This window comes from Lineus longissimus, chromosome 9, assembly GCF_910592395.1.
Source record: "Lineus longissimus chromosome 9, tnLinLong1.2, whole genome shotgun sequence".
Classification (NCBI taxonomy): domain Eukaryota; kingdom Metazoa; phylum Nemertea; class Pilidiophora; order Heteronemertea; family Lineidae; genus Lineus; species Lineus longissimus.
The window spans coordinates 1,374,243-1,393,916 of record NC_088316.1 but is presented as its reverse complement, the minus strand read 5'-3'; the positions used below and the strand labels follow the sequence as shown (position 1 = coordinate 1,393,916).

Below are 19,674 nucleotides of genomic sequence, written 5' to 3'. Positions count from 1 at the left end.
ATCAGTGTTGTTAGTCACTTCAAGACAGTTTATTTCAGACAAATTTTGGTTCTTTCCACAGAAATCAGTAATAGTCCAACTTCGTAGACTTTCAATGATAGAAAAAGTGTTTTTGTCACCGATTCACGATACCATACAAAACAGGAAATGTTTTGGTCAAATTTTGTTTGTTTTCGTAAAAGTGAGTTCTGATGAAGTGCTTGGATGTGTGGGTTGCGTGTATATAATCATTTATCGAGTACCATCGGACCCAGTAGCCCCCTCTCCCCCATACAGTCAAAGGGATAATAACATGCCTTGTTTTATAACGGATGCTTAAAACATTTTACTTGTAAAACTGATTCCAAAGCATTAAAGCAAACAAACAATAAACGTCCTATTTTAAGCAGACGACACAAACTGATGAGATCTATGTTGACACATCGAACAGATGTAAACATTCTCTCAAAATAGACTTAAATCAAAGCTAACAACATCTTTAAATACTCGTTCCAAAGCGCATCAACAATTGCCAGAAAAATGGACCAAAAACCGTCTATTTTGGCTTCCAGTTGGGTTTTGCAAGATGAGTAAACAAAGCGCTCCTGTTTCAAAGTCAGCATGTTGTGCATTTCAATATGAATACGAGATCGGATCTCACAAATTTGGAATATTTCGCAAAAATAATAATGTCAAGATTTCGGTGGAATAAAATTCTGCCAAACTATTGATTTTCGATCTATTTTGAATTCAGTCAAACTCATCTAAAAGTTTTTGAATAAAATGTTTAAATTTTCAGCGAAAAGACCAATGAAGTTTTGACTGACTGAAAGACCTTCCATGACCATGCAAGCAATGAGGCAAATGCAAATCATGCGAACCCAGCAAGCCAATATCACTGATGATTACCAGAGACATGCACAACTCCTGCTGTCTGTATGTTTTGCCAAGCAAATCGAAGTCAAATTATAGAAACCCTTTCTGTTAAATGGTTTAAAATACACACCTTTCCTGCCTGTGGAAATGTCAAAGGGAGTTATCAAATGAGGATACTTTCAATACTTCATGAGATGATAGACTGATATTGGCCAAGTTGCGTTCAATTCAGCAGTCCAAAACAACAAGCTGAATGTTATATTTGGCCAGTTTGGATGATTTAGAATGCATCAAATGATATCATCATACTCAGGCTTTGATACTCCTATTTCATCTACAAATATATTGTGAGACTGAGTGTATTGAATACCACTGGTGCCAGGCTGAGGATACTGATGCAGTAGAAGGATTATCACCGAAGGAGTGTTTTATTGGTGCGACCTGCGACAATTATCGCAGCGATGAGCGATAAAAGGGATATTCAGCTTGATATTGATTGTTCATGCACTTTGGAACGAGCAAAAAAACTCAACAAACGAAACACGAATAGGGATCAACATGGACATGCAATATGGCATTGTTAAAATCAAACATGGCGCGGAGCACCGCTTGGTATCGTCATGGCGACGGAATCCAAAATGGCCGCCAATCGTATCAATGGAATGTCGTTGCTGTTGAAGAGATCAATATGATCCATTAGTATATCATGCTCAATATGGATCAATAAGAAATACCCCTCAAACTTTAAAATGGACCCTTCCGAACCAATATATTTACAGTACTTCGGGTCAGTTCATTTTAAAGAAAATCACAAAAGTATGATATTTGACAAAAAATCTGTATCCTTGACAATAACTATAATCAACAAATAATGTCTGCCTCTTATTGATCCCTATTGTGCCATGTTATAATCTACAAACATTATCAAATATCACCCCTATCATTTCCAAAAATAGGCAAACTGTCTTTAATTACCTATCATTTTGAGCAAATAAGGGTGACTGGTATTCAATCATTACGTTATAGGAGGACATGCCAATTATTTCAATGTTTGGGGCCTCCAGCAAAAAAAACAATACACACACACAAACAAGATTTTCAAAACTTTTCTTGCTGAAATATTTCAAATTCCTCAAAAATTGGTGCAGATACTTTCAAATAGTCACTTCTGTGTGCCAGGAGCCCCAAACAGAGAATTATTGGGCATGGCCTAATGGTTCAATTCCTGAAAAGTGTCAATATTTCTGGTTTTGTGAAGCAAATACAGAACCGGTTTCCTAAAAAGGCCAAAAAAGCCTTAAAATTGAGAGTCAATTGCTTTTCGGACACTAAAACAGAATATTCACAGAAATTTCTTGGTGAATTTCAATCTCAGTCAGAAGATGATACTTTACAAACTTAACGCTGTAACAAATTCCAGATCTTTTCAAGAAAAGACACAACAGTTATGAAAATCATTCGGAATGGATGGAATCTAGTGAACAAATTGTTATTCATGTTTTTGACCAAGTCCCACTCACTCCCTCTACAATGGAGGATTAAAACTTATTGCAATCAAATCTAGCCCTTTACCCAACCATTTATGCTGAGCTGAGCACTCCCTCCCACCCCAAAAAATTAAACAGAACAAGTCAGCCTATTCAATCAGAGATGAATCAGATTCAATTCCTAAATCCGTAATTCCTCCCCATAAGACATAAGACCCATACAGTCATGCCCCCAAGCTCAATGTAATTCCAAGCAAACTGCCCTCAATATTACATAACTGGATGACTAGTTAAGATGACTGGTCTTTCACTCTTCTGGATTTTTCTGGATTAGCCACTACACTCATGAAAGGGTTAATGAATACATCATTCTTAGAGTCATTGAGATTGAGTTTGCCTACACTAACAGATGGCTAGCAGATGAGATGCGCCACGATATGAAGTAGATTGCGTTGCTGCCATATAAAACTCTTGAAGAGACACTCAAAATATCCTTAACTGTCAATACAATTACAGTGGAACCTTCCTTAGCGGACACCTCTCTATCAAGGACAACCTCTCTAATAAGGACACTGGTTTTGGTCCCAAAGTGGCTGCTTTCATTGAACTAGTTTCCGGCGAATCATTTTCCATTTATAGAAAATTTTTGCTTGAACCCCCAAAAAATTCACAGTTTTGATATACCACAAAGGTACTGAAATCGGTATTGTCACACAACAGATTGGATGTTTTGAGCATCTTGGTACAAAATGCATTTTAAAGCACGAACACACAATGTTAGAAATACCAGTTTTGCCGTGTCTTTTCCTGTCTGGGTTTAAAGATACATCTTTTGGGGGGTAACTTTAGTCTAAATCGCTCCACCTAAGTGTGACCAAGAGCCCTGATCTTACCCTGCAGTTCCCCTGACCAACCCACAGTCATTTCTCAAAACATTACACCCCTCAGTATCCCAGACCTACCCAAGATCAATTCCCAAAACATTCCACAAAAATTTATTTCCCCCTCTCCACATAACTCATAAATCTGTTTCTCCCAGCTGGCCCTTGGACATTTCTAACATGGTGTGTTCCCACTTTGGATGTGTGCTATACAATCTTCGGTGTGCCCTGTATGTGTTTCTTCTTGGGCTGTGGCCTGGGCGGGCTCTCTGGTGCCGCCGTCGAACCTAAACCACTGAGATTACCAAAACTGAAACAGAACAAGAACATTCGACATGAATCACGTGCTTTTAAACATGCTTCTATGTATATTCTATGCCTTCTTCTTCTTCGACGGTCAACCTGCCTAACCTGTGGTGGAGATGATGTGGCTGGACAGGGAACAGTCTATTTCTATGCAAATTGAGTGTCCTTTTTGGTGCCTTGAATAATCAGGTCTGAAGGGGCCAGAAAGAACACCTGTTTGATCAATACGCGTCGTTATTCTATGATACTACCGTGCAAAAACTAAGCAATGGCTGGAATTTAAGATAAACAGCGACATTTTCCACAAAGCCTGAGGACTGATTATTCCCATTTTTTCTTCTAAATACTTGCAATTCTCACATTAGCGAACACCTTTGGTAGCATCATACAACAGGCCTGTACCCGATATGACCCCTACGCTACTTATCCATGACACCAAGGGATCCTTAGCCCAGTTGACCCCTGCAGGGGAGGTGTATGGCCTACCTTACCTATCATATCCACTAAAATTGAAATCAATTTAACAAACTTCAAAGTTTTTTAAGATGAGCAACTGACACATTTAATACTATTTCACATTTACATCATTACCTGTACACAATCACTGATTTTAAAAGCCTTCAAAATTCTTAATTCTGATCTCAACATTTGAGGGCTCAAAAAAATTCCACATCCAGGGACTTTTAAGTTTCAAATTGAAATTTTTCTCATTTATAAGTCCTTCAAGTATTTTTCCACTATTTTCAAAGAGAAGTCAGATCCTAAGGAGTGCATCATGAAGTAAACCAATCATACTCACAAATTCCATATTGTTGATCTCTTCTTTGTACCACCACCTTGGCCTACTAGTTCGGGGTGTTCTCTCGATGCCCGTATCATCTCAGTCCACCTGACCGCCTCCTGCAGCTCCATCAGTCGCTCCTTGTACTGGTTGCGCTCCATCAGTACGCGTGCCATCTCTACGCGGGTGAAACGCTTCCTCTGTGCCATCGGGACGTCCTCCTGTGAAATGAGACAAAACAGGGCCTAAAGTGCTTTTCAGAGAGATCCAGCCAAAGGTACTTGGCTGCACTTTGTCACTCGATTGTAGTGTGACCACAAATAGTAATGTTACACAGCCCTGGGCATCCAGTGTCATAGTTGACTGACTTTAGTTGACACCATGAAAGAGCATTAGTTAGGCCGCCTCTAGGGTAATCTATAATCTATAATCCCTGGAATACCAACGCAAGTTGGCGTCTTCTGAGGCTGAACTGTAACATCGTCACACCTCTCTGCTAAGTCACGTCAATCCAACACAACAATTTTGTTAGGTCCAGTGACAATTTTGTCACTCGAGCAGCCTCACCGGAACAGCAAGGATGCAATTCTAAGTTCAGCCCCTGACTCAACTGCCAAGATCCAGAAACGTGTAACCACATCAAGGCCAAAAAGAGCCAAGGTCCACGGACATAAGTACGTCTCCAAAAGTTATCTCCGTCATAACATTCTACAATTAACACTCTCACCACGGTGCAGATATTAAGGTTATGAGATTTTAGATTCACACCAAAGTCTATGTGTTACAGGGTTTTTAAGAAGTGTCAGAAAGACAAGTTTAAGATTACCAAAGAGCTTTCATACACCAAGACAACCTGTGATTCTTCAATTTTCACCGCTTGACTAGTAGAAACAGAAGTAGAAGCATTGTTCCATTACGTGACATATTTGTTAATAGGATTACTTGTAAAGGAATTCCACAACAGCCAGTTGTCATCGGGAAAGAATCAACGAGGACTGATGAAGTTGTTATTTTTTTACAATTGGTCGGAAACTTAACTTACCAGCGCTGCAAAGTTCTGCAGCTCATATGATGATTGTAACTAAGATGAAATGGTAGTCAATTGATGAGAATTTTAACATCAAACGTTTTTTAATTGTAAACTTTTAGATACTTTCCAAGAAAAAAAGCAAGATTTCTTGAGCATAGCTAGCTTCTTGGTCTTGGGGGACAAAATCACACTTTTTGAAATTTTTCGGCCAAAATCATGGTCAAAAACACTTTTTTGGCAACATCTGGGTGGACATTTCCTCCCCCCAGCTACGCCTATGTTTAGCCATTTTCTCTTTGATCTTTATATGAAATTTGTCTATTGTGTTCGTTATCTACAAATATTCTGATTGAAGAGAAACATACGTCATCTTCCGGATTCATCTTTTTATTCATCTTGTCGATTTCTTCCTTCAGCTTCTTGATTTCATCTTCGAGTTCCGTGATGCGGAGCTTGAAGCGCGACTTGACGGCCTGCAGCGACGTGATCTCCTCACGCAGAATCTCATGTTCGCTTGTCAGCTCGTCGACCTTGGCAATCAAATCATCCTTGACGATATTCAGAGCATTCCTGAAAGATGGAGCGGAGTAAAGTCAGAGAGCGACATCATTACACCCCAATGTTGATGGGCTAGAGCAGTATCAATCCAAAAGAAAATGATGGCAACTCAATCCTGATCGTACTGAAAAACAGTGCCAGGCCTCCTCCTCTGCATCAATGTGGAAACTACCACATTCAAAACCAACAACCCACAAAAGTGTTCTGCTGTTAATGCACAGGAGGAGGATTTTGAATATGCTCTTTGGCGAGTGCTCCTGGCATTGACCTCACAAAAGAGACTGCAAAGCTAAGTCTCTACTTGATTTCCTCTGCTGGGTGAGCTCCTGTTGTGATTTCTAGTAGTCCTATGAAATCTTAAAGTGAAATTTAGTGAATCCACTTACTTGGTAGCAAGGAGTTCCGCGTTTTCTTGAATGAGGTTTTCAACTTCTTTCCCCATGCCTGAAAAGACAAGTCACATTGTGAGACTAAGGAAGGCATTCCCATGGGCCAGAAGAAAAAAAGGTAATTGAGATATTTATGACCAGCTCTGGTAAGATTCAGCATGTCGTATTAAGCGAAAAGGAAGAATTAGGGAAAAAGTGAAAAAAAAATTTGGAGAAAAAATGACTTTACGACTTTCCTGAGAAACTTCAACTGTGTCTAGAGGTATCTTGAGACCACTAAATGTAGTATAAAATGTATTATGTGATTAGTGAATCCAATGAGTATAATCATCATTCAACCAGCAGAAATGATTTTTTTCATGTTATAAAAGAACAAATGCAACAAAAGAGGAGCTTAAAATGTACAAAACAAAACAATCAACATGAAAAGCATTGAAGACAAACAAGTCATCGCGAAATCAAAATAAATTCCCCAACCTCCTTTTTGCAGAAGATTCAAAGATAAAAGCAAAAAAACATACAACGCCAACTTAGTTTGAGCTAGACTCCAGCCAGACCCAGAACTATATTTGGTCGATGGCTCTCTTCAAGACTGATTACTAACTCAGACCGCCATTATTGAAGTTCTTCTCCAAGTGGAACTTCAGTAATGGACTCTTTTGCCAAACTTTGCTTGGGTGAAGCTGCCATTTTGGATAAGACGGAGCCCAATTGCCATATTGAAACAGAAGCACAGATGGGAATTGCAAAAGATAAGAACAAAGTCTTTAATTCTCTCATTTGGAATAAATACTATCAAATTCAGTATAATTGTGAGACAGAATCAAGAGTGTATCAGAAGATTGGATGAAAATTTTTCGCCACTACCAAGTTTGAGTTAAAATGCATTTCTGGAATAGCTTTTTGACCAGTAGCAGATACCCGTATTTCAGTGAACCTATTGGCCTGAATCACTAGTTTATGTCAAGGTTCTCTTATCATTGTATTGACATTTGTGAAGGGATGTCTCTTTGAAAGGTCCAAATATCAATTTCACATTTACACATGATGGAATACACTTTTCAATATATCATTTTCATGAAGAACTAAATAGTTTTCAAGAAATTTGAGAGAATCAAAGATACAACACCGAACATTTTAACCTTACCAAAAAAGTTGTCACTGCCGGCTGCTAAATCCACAGACGCAGGAAAAAATAGCTAAAGATTAGTTTCTACCGCTTAAACCATCAGACCAATACGCACATCGGGTAAAGGAGGTGCCATCTATTACCAGTTCATTCGGACAACACATTGCTTGACATTTAAAAGGAATCCAATTTTTCAAATTCACATACAGAAAAGCACTGTAGCAAGAACAACCATGTCATTTTCATGCATAACTAAATTACTACAGTGTCATCGGCCAAAACTATACTATAAAGCTCCCTCCTAGTCTAAAGCTTCAAAATCAAACACATCTTTTGCAAAACTTATATGAACAACATAAAACATGAAGACTAACAAACATGTGGCAAACACTCCTGTTTGAAGCAACTTGTATTAACACGGGACTAAAGCGCTTTTCTGGTGTCATCAACTTGGGAAGGGGAAAAGGGAAAATTGAGCAAAAGCACTGAAAACCCAAAACCACAGAACATCTTTTTGACCAAATTCCCACAGAAAGATTTGGCAACTTTTGTGACCAGATGAGAAAATAAGTCAGATTGGAATTCAAGTATTGCAAATGATTTGAAATGTTTATCAGCTCAAAAGGTAATTTTGTATGACTCGTTATCTTGTAGGAGGAAACCAGAGGTAGCAATTTACACCAATCATGTCAAGGGAGACGGCCGTTTCAATACAGGAGAGCTGCGACCAACTTGGGATCGAACCCATGACGTGAATGTGACACGTATATTGGTAATGCTTTGGCTTTTCAACCACAACAAGGACTTCAGTTACCCTACCACCGTCGTTCGCAGGAAACTTCAATTGGTATAGCTAGGAAAAGCAAATGACCAAGCGTAAAGGGTGAGGGGAGGTCAGTTACTGATGACACCAGTCCTGTACCGGAGTTAAGCTGGTTACCGCACCCTAAATATTCTACTAGAGTACGCACACATACCGAAAGAATCAGCATCGTCATCTGATACGGGCAAACAACAACGTGCAAGAAAGAGCAAGAAAATAACGATTACAACGATGCAATGTCATAACAACAAAATGGCTGCCAGAGCTGGTCGAGTACACACAAAGTTGTCCGGTCATTTTGGTTGATCTCAGTGGACTAAGCAGTGTTTCAATAATGAAGCAGTGTTTATTTTGATATGGGACCTGGGGAGAAACAGAAAAATCTTTGTACTTCTATCCTTAATCTCATAGCTAGGATGTCTGGGGTGATTGGACAGATGTATACTCCTTCTAAAGAACTGCTGTCAAGAGGCATTGTATGCATGACATTGAGTCCAACAGCCTGAATGAATAATTTTGCTGGATCCTATCACAAGGCGTCCTATCATTTGATCAAATTGTCAACGAACATGGACAACCTCAAAGAAGTATCAGCACCAGCTCTGGCGCCCTGAATTAAAGTAACTAACATAAATCTGAAAGAAATCTTTGATTAACAATAATCATGCATAAGCAGCAACAACAGGCAAGGATGCAAATTCATTTCAAGCTGTTCCTTGTTAATTGCATAGTACCGGGACTATGAGGCCCATGATGCATTTTTGAATTTGTGAGAGATGCATGCGGTGCGTCGAATGAGGTGGTAGTTTTTGATGACAGAGAGACCTGTGCAGTTTGAACTGTATCTTGAATGAGCAAGCAAGCAACAGAATGCAGGGTCAAGATGGCTCACGAGAAAAGCTATCGAGGACGTGCAGATGACATCACAGAAAGACACAATTCGGACATCAATTTTACTTCAGTGACCCACATGGCCCAACCACAGCAACCGTGAAGTGTGGTGACGTCACTCTCTTAGCAGGGTCAAGGACATAAATTAACGTCCAAAATTGATGCCAAAGTTACGTCACTGCATCAGCATGGCCTCTATAGGGAGTACATTTGTTCTTAATCAGTCACAACATGGTGGACAAGTATATCAAAGCTATACCGTAAACACAAAATTTCTCCACCTCGTGAAAATTTCAAAAAAAACATTTTTTTCACTTTTTCTAATAAAAAGCAAATTCTTGAATTTATCCTCATGAATCTTGGTAAGTCGTGATATTTCAGCAAATCACCAAAAAAGGAGGTGTGAAAGTTTGGCAGTAAAGCTTTGAATGACCAACCACCATGCAGTAAAGACAATAATAATCCTTTTTCTTGTTTTCATTCCGACATAAATGTGCAATTGAGGATTGGGAAACACATCTTTTTGATGTGAAACGTGCATAAACAAACGTCGCAAACGATCGAAATTTCCATTGAATTGTGGGTAAAAAATATGTTAATGACTAACCAGGTGACGCAAACTCTCCGGGGTGAATGGCGCTGCCTGAGAGGAGGAAAGCAGGAAAGAAAAACACAGAGAAATGATTAGAAATTAGTTCAGAGAAGCGGAGTGATTTTGCTGGCATAATCTAATACAAGTGATTCCCTGATAATAAAGCCAAACCTCATGATTTTAGCATTTTGATCCCACCCCGTGAAGAAAAACGCCCGCCAAAAACTTCCTCTGAACCCTAATATATTGTACTCAAGAACTGCCCAATCAGAAAGGAATAAGCAATATCCAATTCTGTTCTAAACAAAGGGCCAGGAAAAGCAGTGTCCCTTTGATGACAGAATCTGATGGTCAGCCCCTCAAAAAACAGGAACTAAAAAACAAGTTAAGTGTTAGAGGACACCAAACTCGAAAAGTTAAATCAAAACTTTTTCACGAAGACCACAGTAGGGTCTTGTTCTAGGAATACACTGATATAACAGTTTGTCCATGGTTATGGGACATCGTACAATAAGCAAGGGGATTACAACACTCATGCTTGCTCAATGTGCGCTCGGTCAGTTGTAACCTGACCGCAACAAAATCTGTTGTACGAAATTGTATCCAAATTAACTCAATATAGGCCTTTTATGATTAGTTGACAATTAACTGAAATGAAGATCAATTACAATTCTGGGATTGAGTGTGATTTCACTACAGTCCTCTAAAAGCAGGAAAGTAACTAAAATTACCCACTATGACACCACGAACTTGAAACATTGAATTTGGTTCCTGTGCCCCAATGGAATAAGTATTTCAGATAGCAAATATAAACCTTCTAGCCCTGAACTAGCTGCATGGAATATACTTCTAGAGTCTAGATGCTGACAATGGAATGTAGTGCTACCAAAATGGCAGTAAGTAACCCATACCCCTGAGTTTGAAACCAAACCCATCTACAAGTACACGTAAATACTGAAGTAATGGGTTTTTGCCAACACTGATAAACTTTGGGGTAGCGCAGAGAAAGTCATAAGAAACTATAGAGATTAAGCCATCACCTAAATTCTCAAATGGCAGGGGAGACGCTTTCAATTCCCTCAGTGCCAGACCCAAGCAAATTATGCATTTTTTCATTTCAAGAGAGAAGAATGAGAAAAGGGAATTCATACTCCACCGGCAGTGGTAGACGTTTGTGACAGATGTTTGAACAATAGTGCCTGGATTGACCCAGCAAGGACCGAGAATGAAGGGTCAGACATGTGACAGTTGTGTCGGTGGCTAGACTCTGAATATGGCCAAAGTCAAGAGGTCAGATTGGCCTCAAGGAGATAAAGCGATTCGGTTTTTGTTGACACGTGGTTGAAGCAGTGCTCTGATTTGAAAAGTTGCGGTCTGCGTTTGGGACATCAAAGAAGTGTACAGATTTTGTCAGTCATATCGAAGGTGTGTCAATTTTGTGACAATCTTACAGACGAACAACATATCTTTTCAACAAGTGATTTTTTGTATTGTGCGAGGACTGTGCAGTGGTAGGAAAGACTACTTGCAAAAGCATATGTATTTTACTTGTGAACTACTCCTACAAATTTCTAACACAATTGCTCAAAGATTGTAAGCTTGACTGATAGTTTTGGAAATTTTAAAAACACACCAAGATCAGTTTTATACTCTGTTTCAGGGTCTTCTGCAAGAATGAATGTCAGAATTTTAAAGGGCAATGCGATTCTCATTCAGCACACCTAGATAGTGACTGAACTTTGCCAAATTGTTGAAATCAACAACCTCCCTGACGAACAGTGACGTGATGTCTACTCAAAAATCTGCAAAGTTCTGCCACACAACCACTTAGTGCGCTGATCTTACAAGAGGCGTAAAAAGGACGCTGGCTATCTAAACTACATTTCTGATTAAAGTGTATTAAAATGTTATCAAAGCAGTAGCCAACTTATTTTCAGTTCAGTGTATGTACCAGTAGAGTACCCAACTTATTTTCAGTTCAGTTTATGCATCAGCAGAGTACCCAACTTATTTTCAGTTCAGTTTATGAATCAACAGAGTACCCAACTTATTTTCAGTTCAGTTTATGCACCAGCAGAGTACCCAACTTATTTTCAGTTCAGTTTATGCACCAGCAGAGTACCCAACTTATTTTCAGTTCAGTTTATGCACCAGCAGAGTACCCAACTTATTTTCAGTTCAGTTTATGCACCAGCAGAGTACCCAACTTATTTTCAGTTCAGTTTATGTATCAGCAGAGTACCCAACTTATTTTCAGTTCAGTGTATGCATCAGCAGAGTACCCAACTTATTATCAGTTCAGTTTATGCATCAGCAGGGTGCCCAACTTATTTTCAGTTCAGTTTATGCATTAGCAAAGTAACCAACTTTACACTTTCTGTTCTAATTTTAGATCAAATTCATGTTTCACATCAGTCGGAAATTGATAACAAAGAAAGCTGAAACCCCATGCACCGATAAACCAAGGGAAAAATTTTCAGTAAGACAAATGCAGGCTAAGCATGACATACAATAAGATTCACACGACAAATTTCGTTGGTCTATCTTTGTCAACAAATAATGTTATGGTCTGAGTTGTAGTTATGATTGCATGGTATATCAATTTCATAAAACAACATTCTTACATTACAAAATGTGCATAAGTTTCATTGCAATAATGTCATGGCTCGAGTTGAAATTATGATTGTCCTTGCATATCAGTTTCATAAAACAGCAGTCTTTAATTCAACGATTCAAGCGAGAACCGACAATACATGAGTTACGCAAAGGAAGTTTTCCATCCATACCTGTTATATCAGCCCCATCGTCCATGTCGCCAATGACATCTGAGTCATGGAATACCAGTTCTTCATACAACGACTGCTCATTCTTTTTACTGTAACGAGGAGGATGCAAATGAGTTATGCAAATCCACTCTCAGCATCAACATACTACCGCTTCAAATAACGACTCTGACGCAAAGGAAACTCATTTATGGAAACTCATCCCTGGCACTGAGATCTAAAGGTCATCAGAGTAGATGGTAATGAGGTGATATAATGACAGACATTAGCACCAGGAATGTTATCTATGAGGGTGCACCTAACTCTTTTCAGCTATTGCCTTCATATACAAATAGAGAGTAAGGCAGATGCCCTATAAATCTAGTCTTTAATGAAGAATAGAGAGGAATGCTGGCACCACCACCCTCACCACAATGCTCCAGGGCTCTTGTGGAACTCTCTAGGACATCCGACTTGTTACTGATAATGATAAATGTCTAGCGTGCATCTCAAAACAGTGCTGATCGAATCAGGGATTTCATGACCGCTAGTCAGAGTCGCGAGCAACTACACCACTGTGGCTCCTTGAGGGGGACCTGAGGATGGCCAAATCACTTTGATGACCAGACTTGGGAACAAATCACAACGCTTGCATCATGAGTCAGACGCCTACCCGGTACACCAAGGGTTGCTCCAGGTAAAATCACTTACACATGTTTCTCAAAGTCGTCCAAATCTTCAGCTTCTGGTGTTGATTGGATCATGCTTGATTGTTTCATCGGGTCCATACCAGCTGCAATAGAATTGATTCATTAAGTTGCCATCCAAGCATTTTAAAGGGTAGTCAAGATAAGTGTTCCCCCAGAGTTGGATTCTGGCTGGGTACTAGAAAACAGGCACTCACTCACACCTCCACCCTTTGGCAGTAATGCAGCTCCAGCACAAGGCAGGTGAGTATGCCTATGGACAGAGCTATCTTCATCAACTCAAATTAGTATACCGGTACTTTTCACACTGGCCACAGCAGCCCACGCTAACTCAACAGAACTCATCGACTCACCAGGACTCATAGAAAACTCAAGACTACTCGTAAAGTCGCTATCACTCATCGCTTGTCGGATATCCACCGGCTTACTGATAACATCATCAGCGGTCGTCACCGCTGTTTTAGCACCTTCGACATTTTCAGCATCGCCAGTTTTTAACATCGCATTCTCCTCACTAATGCTCTGATCTGTTTCACTATTTTTATCCTCTATTTTTGTATCAGCAGCCTCAGGTTTTTCACTTCCATCTTCTGCTTCTTCTGTTTCTGATTTACTTGTATCTTCAGGTTTTTCTGGACAATGACAAGACAGAACAAAATACACTTATAAATAAGAAATAAATACACCAAAAGCTAATAAACAACTGAAAGATTTGATTTATGTTAAGTACAATAGAACCTCTCTATCAAGGACACACTTGTGACTGACCAAAGTTGTCCTCAATGGAGAGGTGTCCTGATTATAGGGGTCAATTTGAATAGATATGACTGGTCTGGGACCAACACCAGTGTCCTTGATAGAGAAGTGGCTGCTGAGAGAGGTTCAACTGTCAACTCGTAATGACAACTAACTTTCATTTTGCCAAAACAAGTTTGGTCGTAATGCTGATGAGGTGCGTGATGAGAGCAAAAGGATCACAAAGGAATTCATGGAGAAAACAACAAAATAAACACACGGACATGCATAGTGAAACTTAACTCAGATTGGTGTTTTAAGCAGACGTGATTGTGTATTTTGAACGAAACTGACATTAAGTGAAGATATAGATGATTACAAAAACCGATTACTTCTAGCAATGAATAAGGGGTTGTTGATGCTAACAGGAGGAGTAGTGAGGAGTAAATATGCAGATTCGAGGAAAAATAAACAAAACATACCGTGGGTGATTTCACAAAAATGTTCTTCATCCAAGGAAACAACCAAAAGAAAGACATGGTCATACATCGACCACAAGACGAAGGTAAATCTACAACTACTTCTTACGAATTACGACAAATCCAGAATGGAAGCACAATTCTTAGCTAACTTACTTGAAGCAGAACTGACGGACTTCGTGTCAGTCATCTGGCCCCTGTCCGTCATTTCCCGCCGATTATCAGCCGCCACGTTACGATTAGGATCAACATTATTATCGAAGTCCTTGAGTTCATTTTGGAGGTTTGTGGCATTGTCTGGGCCCCGTGTTGGGGTCGGGGTGGAATACCCTGGTGTCATACCGGACTTGACGGGCGTTGGCGTCTCCATGATTCCCATCCCTGGGAACGTTGGACGTAGATTAGGAAGAATCAAACCACTCCTAAAATTGGAAAATTCAAGAAATAGTTACAAAAAGGAATAAATACCAAATACTGTAGGCCTCTTCTTAGATCATTCCCTGGGTGATCTTTGTGGTGGGGAAACAAAATGGCCTACTTTTGGGGTCAGCCTTTTATATTTTGGACATCAATCAGCCGTGATAATGAAATCAACGAAGGCCGAGGCCAATACTCAAGTGAAGTTCGGGAACTTCACCACAAGAGGCACTCATCTGGCAAGAGGCAAGTGACTAATTTAAGTTTAATTCGTACACCTCTGCCCCTTGAAAACACTTTCAGCCTCACTTGAACTTCGATATGAAGTTTGTTCACATCGGATTAATGCGTCTGCCATCATTTCAAATCAAGTTGGGAATTGGCTAGCTGAAAAGGAAGCTGAAAATCGAAAGCGAACACGTGCATACACCTTAGGTCAGTCAGATTCATCTATCTAAATATTAGTCCCGTACCATCAGAAGCGCCATCTATCTATAGACTTTGCAGTGAAAAATTGCTGAAAACGCAATCATTATTCGGTGCACTCTACAGTGTGGAATTACAGTACTCACCGAGATTTTGGCCATTTTTCATTACTGAAAATACACTGTGACGATGTATGGCCGAAAAAATCATAACACCTTTTCATATATTCAAGAAAAGACTCTATACACACACTGTAATCTTCGACCGTAGACGAGAAATAAGACTTGTGAGAAATGTGGGTTTTTACAACGCTGCACACCTTCAAGTTAAGGGTTGACCATAGGGACCGCCATTTTGGCTGAACTTGAAATCCTAAAGAACTTCTTCAAAATGAGGTGAATGCCCATTTAAAACCTTGTAGGCTGCTCTCTGGAAAACTATGAACCGACACCCACCCTTGAAATTGGCATTCACTTCATTTTGACAAAGTTCTAAATGCTTCAGGTTTTCAAGTTCAAGCAAAAATGGTGGTAGTGGATCATTTCAACGAGAGATGGAACATTGAGCACCCTTGAAGGATGTGGTGATGGATCCCTCTCCTCGAAATAGGATATTATGATAGTTCTAAGTCCCAACTCACCTTCCTCGAGGGCTCATGCCCATCATGTCCATGCGATCTGAACCCATCAGCATTTTTGTTCGTTCCATGTAATCCATGTGAGTTTTGAATAACTGGAAGGAAAAGGAGCAAGAATTAAGAAAGTGGGCACATTTTGATATGGGACTTGCTGATCTTTTGAACACTATGACATGAGAGGAAACACAAAGGAAGAAGATGAAGACATGACGGTTGACTAGAGCACTGGGCTCATATCAAGAGGTTGCGGGTTCAACTCTCAGCAAGATCTATTTCCTCCTTGTGTCCTCAGGAAGTCACTCAACCCTCAGTGGCTTTGTCTCAAACTGAGGTTCTTTTTACCCGGTGGCCATGCCTGGGCAAGCTTTAGACCGCACTAACAGGGCTTGAATTCAGCCTCTGCCACCGCTGCCATGGCAGTCAGTGCCCTCCAAAATGGCCTTCTTGTCCACCCAATCTTCTTTCACATTTTCTAGTATCCAAGGCAAAAATGGCTCTAACAATGGGTGCCTTAGTAGTTTTCGAATTCAAGGCCTGCACTTAAGTTATACATGGGTAGCTTGCGATTGACCACTCTGGCTGAAGATAGGGTCACTGGGCCAACAAACCCAATTGGCACCTAACCGTGGTGGCACGCAAAAACGCTTGGAGGAGGAACACACCATGGAGAATAATGCCTCCAAGTGCAGAGCAAACACTGAAGAAGGAACCATGCTTCATTGCTAATCATGTGAAAGTTCACTCAATACACCCCTCAAGTCTGTATCATCTCCAATATCATGAATTAGCAACAGCTCGTTAGCCAAGAGATCAGACAGGCAGTGAGGCGGAAGCGCCAACATATTGATGTGTTATAGACCAAAGATACGCTTCAAACTTCTGTAGCAAAGCAAGCAGTTAGTGTAGTTCAGATTATCTGCAAGTTTAGCTCAGCTGCAGTGATTATCGGTTTTACCCGTAGGCGTACACCAGAGATTTTTTGTCTCATACAGCAGCGACTATAACTAGCAGACAGATCGTTCATTTCCGGGCGCTTATTTGATCTGAGGGTAGGTTTACATAGAGCTACACAGTGGACAGACAGGCCGGCGAACCATAACATCACAAAGGGTTCATGACCATGAAACCATTGTTTGTTGTCACTCTATACAAATGCAGCCTTCATCTAATAAACAGCTGCCAATAGGCATTGATTGATTGTGCAATCAAACATGATTAAGCCAGGTTAATTAGGCCTGTGAGTAACTAATCAACTGTACCCTCGACCACATATTTATAGTAGGAGCCCAGAGACTAAACCTCATTGGTGCTAAAGTTTACACCTTTCCAGAAATGGGGCGCCGAGTGTCCAAAATAGTGATGTCATAAGGGGAAACTACGCCTTCTGGTGGAGGGACAAAGGAGATAGTCATGGTTGACCAACACACTTGAATGCCTTTAATGACGGACAAGGGGGAAAAAGTTAGTTCCAATGCAAGCCACCAATTTCGGGAAGCATGCAGAGGGCCTTTTTTCAACCTTGAAGCAGAGAGCAATGAGACTGCATGAATGTTCAATTAATCTGACTCCACCACCGGTTGAGGGAAATGTTGCACTGAGAGTCAGTTCTGCAGATAGAAGTGACTACCAGATTGGTGCAAAAGTTACACTTTTTCTTGAACACTGAATCAGCGAGTCTGTGTTGTAGAGATAACACGCTGGGCATTGGGAGATGCAGTAATTTCCGACACCTGCCGGCCACATTAACGGGGAATAAACCTCGTCTCAATCATCAGGTGGCCAGTTTTCGACTTTGAAGATTCTGAGAAGTTTAACCCTTAGTTGAATGGAGATTTTTTCCGAAATTTCCAGAATATGCAAATCCTTGCACAAATCTGGACTGGTCCACCACTACTATCTGGAAGGATCAACTTTTTCATCTTGATATGTTCACCGATGTTTGGACAATCTCACTTGATGTGTACCCTACGGTGTCTGCAGAGAAAGCCTCGCTTTCGATTCGTGCACTGGGGGTAATGGGTATATTCAGTGGAAGATCCAAATGCACATCATGAACAAAACAGAAAGCTTGGCTTTAGCCTTACTCGGGAATGTATATTTGACCCGTCAGCTTTAAGGTTCTATTTTTCCAACAGATGCAAATCAATGCATTTTTTCACTGTTTCTGTGCAGTATTTCTATTTCAACACCCAGGCAGACGCATTGCTCATTGCTCATAGCTTCCAGGTTCACAGTTTTTACAACTGCAAATCAATCTGGCTCACTAGACAACCACTACCAGCGGAATAGAAACTAATCAAATGCTTTTTTCCTGTTCTGGTTGAGTTGATTAGGCCAACGTGTCTGAATTTTGGAATTCTTTCGAGTTGAAACTCTCGCCCCTCTCTACCAACCTCACAACCAATTCACTCTCAGCATGTGCAGCTTACCTCTGTGTATCGTTCATGGAGTTTGTTATATTCTTTCTTCATTTCTGATTCTTTTTCTTCGAGACGGTTCACTGTGGGAAGGAACAGGTATAAGTAAAAGGTTAGTTAAAAGTTGTGTAGAAATGAAATAATATTTCCCACACAACCCTACACACTTTGGACTGTAGAAGCGTAAATAATGTGAAGTGAAGGTGTTGAAGCAAAGTGGTTGATTTCATGTAAGCTTGTTTGGATTACTTCGGCACACTAAAAATCCCCCTGGTGAAAACGACATCGAATCGATACGAAAAGTATCAACTTAATATGCAATAGCATGACTACGTTTTTCGTCAGGACACAAAATTGATGTTTCCCAAAAACCAGTTACGACACGTTCCAAATGAATAAACTGAGTGAAATCCTTCAATAAAGTTCTCAATTGGTTTGAGCCAGTCCTGAAACTAGGCAGATTTTTCTGCCTTGGACTGGAGGAATGAATTCTATATTGGTTGCACGCAATTGCTCTAGTCTAATCTGGTTATACTTTTCTCGATTTCTAAAGAGTGGAATGCAATCAGGAAGCTAAATCAAAAGTTGACATTTTTGAGAAACCCTTTCCTGGGGCACTACTGCCTGGAAGACAATGACCGCCAGTCCTATACCCACTGGGCTCAACTCCTCCTACCCTTACCGTGATCTTGAGCATTTTTCCCCTTCAGTTCGAGCATGCGCACTATCGACTCTAAACTCTCCGTTTTGCCCAATAAATCTTTTTTCTCCTCCTCTATGGCATCTTCAATTTCTAATAATTTCTGAAACGAGAAAGATGACACGGAAATGAGAAGATCACTCAAAAGCCAAGACAGAGAGATTTTGAAATCAGGACTATAAATGAAGATGAAATCAGATGAGGGTATTGATATCTTCCATTGACATGAACAAGACAGAATATCTTGACCCAAGAAATGTCTGAGGTGAATTTCTCTTTAAGGGTAACAGCCTTATATTACAGCAGTCAGGGCCACAAGTGCCCTGGCTCAGCCCTCAGCCACTGTATTCTCAGAGATATTGGACGGTTAAAACCAATACTTTACTGTTTATCAATACATTTTGTAAGTAAATGAAATCAAATAGGCCTACACGTCCAGGTGTTTTCAATAAAATATTCAGCCTATTCCTATATTTAGCATATAGGCCTACATGTAATGAACATTGTACATTTATGATAGCAGCAGAATGTGAACTATACATCGATCTACATGTACTGTGTGCCACGTACATGCAACAAGGAACCTACGTCGATAACAGTTTTTTACCGAGGCTACGAGCACGGTACATTCTAATAAACATCTGTAATATTATTATGAAATGTGGCATGATT

General features: G+C 40.1%; 1 protein-coding gene across 34 annotated transcripts in view; it reads right to left on the bottom strand.

The window, feature by feature from the left end:
• LOC135493274 (C-Jun-amino-terminal kinase-interacting protein 4-like) overlaps window positions 1-19,674 on the bottom strand; it is a 47,873-nt gene that overhangs the window by 22,301 nt on the left and 5,898 nt on the right. For 15 of the 34 annotated variants that reach the window (XM_064780432.1, XM_064780440.1, XM_064780442.1 and 12 more), the window contains exons 2-17: window positions 18,985-19,105; window positions 18,315-18,385; window positions 15,889-15,980; window positions 15,395-15,418; window positions 14,562-14,827; window positions 13,545-13,823; window positions 13,196-13,277; window positions 12,509-12,597; window positions 11,356-11,388; window positions 9,738-9,773; window positions 8,394-8,414; window positions 7,435-7,458; window positions 6,285-6,342; window positions 5,706-5,910; window positions 5,353-5,391; window positions 4,329-4,531 (exon numbers count right to left, since the gene is read on the bottom strand). In XM_064780432.1, the coding sequence (XP_064636502.1) occupies window positions 4,329-4,531; window positions 5,353-5,391; window positions 5,706-5,910; window positions 6,285-6,342; window positions 7,435-7,458; window positions 8,394-8,414; window positions 9,738-9,773; window positions 11,356-11,388; window positions 12,509-12,597; window positions 13,196-13,277; window positions 13,545-13,823; window positions 14,562-14,827; window positions 15,395-15,418; window positions 15,889-15,980; window positions 18,315-18,385; window positions 18,985-19,105 (1,643 nt within the window). Of the gene's footprint in view, window positions 1-4,328; window positions 4,532-5,352; window positions 5,392-5,705; window positions 5,911-6,284; window positions 6,343-7,434; window positions 7,459-8,387; window positions 8,415-9,737; window positions 9,774-11,355; window positions 11,389-12,508; window positions 12,598-13,195; window positions 13,278-13,544; window positions 13,824-14,561; window positions 14,828-15,394; window positions 15,419-15,888; window positions 15,981-18,314; window positions 18,386-18,984; window positions 19,106-19,674 lie in introns of all 34 variants that reach the window. The other 19 variants (XM_064780444.1, XM_064780466.1, XM_064780441.1 and 16 more) reach the window with 17 other exon arrangements.